At 50.0% G+C, this 7,296-nt stretch overlaps 1 protein-coding gene across 1 annotated transcript; it reads right to left on the minus strand.

Moving 5' to 3' along the window:
• Positions 1-5,220: 5,220 nt before the first annotated feature.
• On the minus strand, positions 5,221-6,570 carry LOC108995289. Its single transcript, XM_018970824.1, has 3 exons — positions 6,370-6,570; positions 5,652-6,083; positions 5,221-5,445 (listed from the first exon to the last, which is right to left on the minus strand). Exons 1-3 carry the CDS (start codon positions 6,568-6,570, stop codon positions 5,221-5,223), a joined length of 858 nt encoding a protein of 285 aa, XP_018826369.1.
• Between the last annotated feature and the right edge of the window lie 726 nt (positions 6,571-7,296).

Raw genomic sequence — 7,296 nt, forward strand, 5'->3', positions numbered from 1 at the left:
GTGGCCAGTCTAGAGACTGAGCTTATAGCATGAAGGTCGGTAAGTCAAGGGACTTGTGTCTGACCGGCTGTGGATGAGGTAGAGCTCGGTAGGCTCTGACCCTTAGTCAATGCATTATGGCCAGTCCAGAGACTAGGTTTGTAGGACGAAGGTCGAAAAGTCAAGGGATTTGTGTCTGACTGGTTGTTGATGGGGCAAAACTCAATAGGCTTTGGCCCTTAGCCAATGCATTATGGTCAGAGTCTAGAGACTGGGCTTGTAGCACAAAGGTCGGCAAGTCAAAAGACTTGTATTTGACTGGTTGTTTAGGGGGCAGAGCTCTGGAGGCTCTGGCCCTTAGCCAATGCATCGCAGCCAATCCAAAGACTGGGCTTGTAGCAGGAAGGTCGGCAAGTCAAGGGACTTGTATCCGACTGGCTGTTGATGGGATAGAGCTTGGGAGGCTCTAGTCCTTAGCAATTGCATTGCGGCCCGTCGAGAGACTGGGCTAGTACAATGAAGGTCAATAAGTCAAGGGATTTGTGTCTGACTAGTTGTTGATGAGGTAGAGCTCGTAAGGCTCTGGCCCTTAGCCAATGCGTCGTAACCAGTCCAGAGATTGAGTTTGTAGCGCGAAAGTCGGCAAGTTAAGGGGCTTGTGTCCGACTGGTTGTTGATGGGCAAAGCTTGGGAGACTCGGGCCCTTAGCCAATGCATCGTGGACAATTCAGAAATTGGGCTTGTAGCACAACAGTAAGCAACTCGAGGGATTTGTATCCAACTGGTTGTTGATGGGGCATAACTCGTGAGGCTCTAGCCCTTAGCCAATACATCACGACCAATCCAGAGACTAAGTTTGTAGCACGAAGGTCGGCAAGTCAAAGGACTTGTGTCCGACTAGCTATTGATGGGGCAGAGCTCGGGAGGCTCTGGCCCTTAGCCAATGCTTCACGTCCAGTCCAAAGACTAGGCTTATAGCATAAAGGTCGGAAACTCAAGGGATTTTTGTCCGACTAGTTGTTGATGGGGCACAACTCGTGAGGCTCTGGCCCTTAGTCAATGCATCGCGATCAGTCCAGAGACTGAGCTTATATCACGAAAGTCAGTAAGTCAAGGTACTTGTGTCCGACTGGCTGTTGATGGGACATAGCTCGGGAAGTTTTGGGCCATAGTCAATGCATCGCAGCGAGTCTAAAGACTGTACTTGTAACATGAAGGTCGACAAGTCAATGAACTTGTGTCCGACTAGTTGTTGATGAGGTAGAGCTCGGGAGGCTCTGGCCTTTAGCCAATGCATTGCAACCAGTCTAGAGACTGGGCTTGTAGCATGAAGGTCGACAAGTCAAGGGACTTAAGTCCGACTGGTTGTTTATGGGGTAGAGCTCGGGAGGCTATGTCCCTTAGCCAATGCCTCGCGGCCAATCCAGAGACTGGCTTGTAGCACAAAGGTCGGCAAGTCAAGGGACTTGTATTCGACTGGTTGTCGATGGGACAGAGCTCGGGAGACTCTGGCCCTTAGCCAATGCGTCGCAGCCAATCTAGAGACTTGACATGTACAACGAAGGTTGGCAAGTCAAGGGATTTGTGTTCGATTGGCTGTGGATGTAGCAGAGTTTGTGAGGCTCTTGCCCTTAGCAAATGAGTCGCGACAAGTCTAGAGAGTGGGCTTGTAGCACGAAAGTCGACAAGTCAAAGGACTTGTGTTCAACTGGCTGTTGATGGGGCAGATGTTGGGAGGATCGGGCCTTTAGCCAATGCATCGTGGCCAGTCCAAAGACTAGACTCTTAGAATGAAGGTCGGCAAGTCAAGGAACTTGTGTCCAACTGGTTGTTGATGGGGTAGAGTTCGGGAGGCTTTGGCCCTTAGCCAATGTGTCACGTCCAGTCTAGAGACTGGGCTTATAGCACAAAGGTCAGCAACTCAAGGGATTTGTGTCTGACTGGCTGTTGATGGGGCAAAGCTCGTGAGGCTCTGGCCCTTAGCCAATGTGTCACAACAAGTCAAGAGACTGGGCTTGTAGCACTATGGTCAGCAACTTAGGGGACTTGTGTCCGACTGGCTGTTGATGTGACAGAGTTTGAGAGGTTCTGGCCTTTAGCCAATACATCGTTGCCAGTCCAAAGACTGGACTTGTAGCATGAAGGTCGGCAAGTCAAGAGACTTGTGTCCGACTGGCAGTTGATGGGATAAAGGTCGGGAGGTTTTGACCCTTAGCCAATACATCACGGCCACTCCAGGGACCATACTTGTAGTACGAAAGTCGATAAATCCAGGGACTTGTGTCCAACTGAGAGCTCGGGTGGCTCTGGCCCATAGCCAATGCATTACGGGCAGTCCAAAGACTAGGTTTGTAGCACGAAGGTCGGCAAGTCAAGAAACTTGTATCTGACTGGCTGTTGATAGGACAGAGCTTCGGAGGCTCGGGTCCTTAGTCAATGCATCACAACCAGTATATAGACTCGACTTGTAGCACCAAGGTTGGCAATTCAAGGAACTTGTGTCCGACTGGCTATTGATGGGGCAGAGTTCAGGAGGCTTTAGCCCTTAGCCAATGCATCGTGTCCATTCCAGAGACTGGTTTTGGAGCACAAAGTTTGACAACTCAAGGGATTTGTGTTCGATTGGCTGTTGATGGGGCAAAGCTCGTGAGGCTCTGGCCCTTAGCTAATGTGTCGCAACCAATCCAGAGATTGGGCTTCTAGCACGAAGGTCGGAAATACAAGGGACTTGTGTCCGACTTGCTGTTGATGGGGCAGAACACGGGAGGTTCTGGCCTTTAGCCAATACATCGCGGCCAGTCAAAAAACTGGACTTGTAGCACGAAGGTTGGTAAGTCTAGGGACTTGTGTCCAACTGGCTGTTGATGGGATAGGGCTCGGGTGGCTCTGGCCCTTAGCTAATGCATTGAAGCCAGTCAAGAGACTGAGTTTGTAGCACGAAGGTCGGTAAGGCAAAATACTTTTGTCCAACTAGCTATTTATGGGGTAGAGCTCGGGAGGCTCTGGACCTTAGCTAATACATCGCGGCCAATCCAGAGATTGGGCTTGTAGCACAAAAGTCTGCAAGTCAAGGGACTTGTGTTCGACTGGCTGTTGATAATGCATAACTCGGGAGGTTATCGCCCTTAGCCAATGCATCGCTGTGAGTCTAGAGACTGGACTTGTAGCACGAATGTCAATAAGTCAAGGAACTTGTGTCCGACTAGCTGTTAATGGGGTAGAGCTCGGGAGGCTCTGGGCCTTTGGCAATGCATCACGGCCAATTCAGAGACTGAGCTTGTAGCACGAAGGTCAGCAAGTCAAGGGACTTGTATCCAACTGGTTGTTGGTGGGGTAGAGTTGGAGAGGCTCTGACTCTTAGCCAATGCGTTGCGGCCAGTCCAAAGATTGGGTTTGTAGCATGAAGGTCGGCAAGTCAATGGACTTGTGTCCGACTGGCTGTTGATGGGGCAAAGCTCGGGAGGCTCGGGCCCTTAGCCAATGCATCGTAGACAATCCAGAAACTGGGCTTGTAGCACAAAAGTTAGCAACTCAATGGATTTGTGTCCAACTGGTTGTTGATGGGGCATAACTCGTGAGACTCTGGCCCTTAGCCAATACCTCGCGACCAATCCAGAGACTAAGTTTGTAGCACAAAGGTTGATAAATCAAGAGACTTGTGTCCGACTAGCTATTGATGGGGCAGACCTCAGGAGGCTCTGGCCCTTAGCCAATGCTTCGTGTCCAATTGAGAAACTGGGCTTGTTCGATTGAGGCTTTTAGACAAAGGAGAATGGAAATGAATTCATAAGTGCTTTTTCATCGATAAGTTGTTGGTTACATTGTCGGGTCAAATTGTGGCGCTCAAGCAAAGTATTTTCTCAAATGCTTGGCATTCAACGAGTGGTGCAGTTCGTGGCCTTCATGGTCCTCCAGACGATAAGAGCCAAGCTTCCCGCTCGTTGTCACTACAAACAGTCCTTCCCATCGGGGTCCCAGTTTTCCTTCTTCCTGAGTGGTGATGCCTGTTTGATTGAGGATTATGTCTTCTATCTTGAAGGATTGGGGTCGGACTCGTTTGTTAAAATATCGTTCAACTTTTCGCTTGTTGCTCGCCATCCGACTCGCTACCTCTTCTCGTCTTTCTTCCAGGAGGTTCAGGTTTTCTTTTAATCCTTCGTCGTTTTGGCTTGGTCTGAAGTGTTAAATCCAGTACGTAGGCATTCCCACCTATGCTGGGATTAGAGCTTCAATCCTGTAGATGAGCGTGAAGGGTGTTTCTCCCGTGGGGGTCTTGATGGACTTTCGGTAGGCCCATAGCACCCTGGGAAGCTCTTCAGCCCATCTCCCCTTCTGATCTCCCAGTTTCTTTTTCAGAATATTTAACAATGTCTTGTTGGTGGCCTCTGCTGGTCCATTTGCTTGTGGGTGCTCCAGAGATAAGTACTTAGCTTTGATCCTGAGTTTCGCATACCACTCCCGATAATGCGAGTAATCGAACTACTTGCTGTTATCAAATATGAAGCTTTGAGAGATGCTGAACCGACAGACTACGGATTTCTAGAAGAATCTCGTGATGGCCTTGGTCGTGATCTTTGCCAGTGCCTCTGCTTCCACCGACTTTGTGAAGTAGTCAACTGCCACCACTACAAACTTCACTCCTCCTTTACCCCTGGGAAACGAGTTGATATGGTCGAGTACCCACTGTGTGAAGGGCCAATGGGAGACAATGGACGTTAGTTCTTCCGGTGGACAATGGGGGATTGGCGCATGTTCTTGGCACTTGGAGCATTTCTTCACAAAGTCCTCTGCATCCCAGAGGGAATGGGGCCAGTAGTATTCTGCACGGGTGACCCATGTGACTAATGCTCTTCTGCCAGAGTGATTTTCGCAGACTCCTTCATGTATTTTAGCTAGTACGTACTGGGTTTCTTTGGAGGAGATGCATCTTAGGAGGGGCTCAGAAAAACCTTTCCTATACAGGACTCCCTCTAACAACGTGAAGTGTGCCACTATGTTTCTAATATTTCCCTAATTGAGGTACTTTACGATATCGACAGCCCACTCCGCCTTTGATGGCTGGATCATGGACACATCGATCCCGATGGCCGGTGTGTCAACAGTTCGGGCTACAGTGTGATCTAGCAGAGGGGCCTCTTCCTGGCCCGAGGTTGCCTTTGCCAAGCAGTCTACCTTATGGTTCTCTCCCCTTGGGATTTGTTGGATATGAAAGTACTTGAAGAGGTCGCACGCCTCTCCCACCTACTGGAGGTACTTCTTCAGTTTCTCTCCTTTAATGGCAAACTGCCCCGTGACCTGGCTAACCACCACCTGCGAATTGGCCCTGACTTCGACCTCGGTAGCTCCCAATGACCTTGCTACTATCATTCTTGCTAGTAACGCCTCGTACTCCGCCTTGTTGTTGGTAGTTTTGAAACCAAGCTTGATTGCATAGTTATGCTCCTCCCCAAGTGACGATGTGCACCCCTACACCCCCTAGGCAGGCAGGATGAACCGTCGACGTAAACCTATCAGGGCTTGCCTTGGGGTGCGATATGCGTTTCTTCAAGAAAGTTCGAGAACTCGACTACGAAATTTGCCAACATTTTCGTTTGGGGGTACCTAGCCTCGGCTCCTCGAAAAGCACGACTTGTGTAATAGACGGGTCATTGGTCTCCTCCCATTCTGCAGACTAGGACAGTAGACATGACGTTCGGGGTCATTGCCAGGTATATAGTCAAGTCTTCCCTCAGCTCGATGTGGCTAAGAAGTGGTGGGTAGGCAAAATACTCTTTTAGTTCACTGAAGGCCCAACTGCACTCGTCATCCCACTCTTGTGCCTTTTTTAGGACCCTGAAAAAAGGAAGGCAGTGATTGGTTGACCTTACGATGAAGTGGTTCAGGGCAGCCACTTTTCCTGCCAACCTCTGGATCTCGTTGATCGTTCGTGGAGGCAGCATGTCCATTATTGCATTGACCTTCTTGGGGTCGGCCTCAATTCCATGTTCTGAGACCATGAAGCCCAAGAACTTTCCCGACTTGACACCAAAGGCACACTTTTGCAGGTTAAGCTTTATCTTATATTTCCTTAGCACTGCGAAGGCTTCTCGAAGATCGGTGAGATGCTGCTCGGACTTATTGCTTTTGACCAAGAGGTTATCCCCTTAGACCTCCATGTTCCGTCCGATCTACTATCTAAACATCCAGTTAACCAGTTGTTGATAAGTTGCACCGGCATTCTTAAGACTGAACGACATGATTGTACCCGGAATATGCATCCATAAAACTGACTAGCGGGTGCCTGGCCGTCGTGTCCACTATTAGATCTATGTGCGGTAGCGAAAAGCTGGCCTTCAGGCTGGCCTTGTTCAAGTCGGTGAAGTCAACACACATCCTCTATTTCTCGCTCACCTTCTTGACCAGGACCACGTTGGAAAGCCACTCGGGATAGTGGACTTCCCTAATGAACCCCGCAGCCAGGAGCTGGTCTATCTCTTCGACGATGGCTGCATACTTCTCTGCACTGAAGCTGCGACGCTTTTGCTTGATCTTTTTTGCCTTGGGGTCCACATTGAGGCACTGTTCGATGACGGCTATGTCAATTCCGGGCATTGCTTCGTGACTCCAGGAGAACACGTCTTGGTGCTTGACAAGGAGCTACTTTACAGATTTGCTCAGCTCGAGGGCCATCTTGGATCCCACCCGGACAGTTCGTTCAAGTCTCTGCGGATCCACTGACACCAATTCCAGAGGTTCGTTGGGTTCTCCTTGCCGTAGGGCCTGCTCATCCCTTACTTCCTTGTCCAACTCTATCAAGGAAGGAGGCGGAGGTGAGTCGGCATCCTCTTGTACTCCTTCAAGAGTTTGTACCTATTTAGCCTCAAGCCTCAGTTCCTGAGCGTAGCATTCTCATGCTAAGACCTACTCGTCGCTAATCTTGCCCACCCCCGTGGGAGTTGGGAATTTCATTTTCAGGTAGAATGTGGAAGTCTCCGCCCTTAGGTGGTTCAGGGTTGGTCACCCCAGGATTGCAATATAGGAGGAGGAGGCCTTTACCACGAGGAAATCCACCATGGACCATCTCCTCTGGTCGGGCTTCTTCGACGTTGGTTCACTCTGGGCCGCCCTCCAGCTCTTTGCCTTGCTCGACTTTCACTCCTTCGTGGCTGCGCGTGGCCATCAGGTCGTTGGCCGCACTGCTCGTCACCCCACTGGTCTAATAGAGCTTCCAACTTTTCCATTTTCCATTTTCTGCTTTCTGGTGAAGCAATCTTCCATTCGGTGACTGTCGGTTTTGTGGTAGGTGTAGTACTTAGAGCAGGCCAAGCCTTGTTGCTG

This window comes from Juglans regia, chromosome 7 (genome assembly GCF_001411555.2).
Source record: "Juglans regia cultivar Chandler chromosome 7, Walnut 2.0, whole genome shotgun sequence".
Lineage (NCBI taxonomy): Eukaryota > Viridiplantae > Streptophyta > Magnoliopsida > Fagales > Juglandaceae > Juglans > Juglans regia.

Bases quoted from the DNA above. Each gene is read 5' to 3' on its own strand.
- LOC108995289 (XM_018970824.1), bottom strand. From the start codon at position 6,570: ATGCCCGGAATTGACATAGCCGTCATCGAACAGTGCCTCAATGTGGAC. The intron at 6,084-6,369 runs GTGAGCGAGAAA...AAGTCCGAGCAG, and splicing joins ACGTGGTCCTGGTCAAGAAG to CATCTCACCGATCTTCGAGA. The intron at 5,446-5,651 runs GTCTGCAGAATG...TAGGGGGTGTAG, and splicing joins ACGTCATGTCTACTGTCCTA to GGGTGCACATCGTCACTTGG.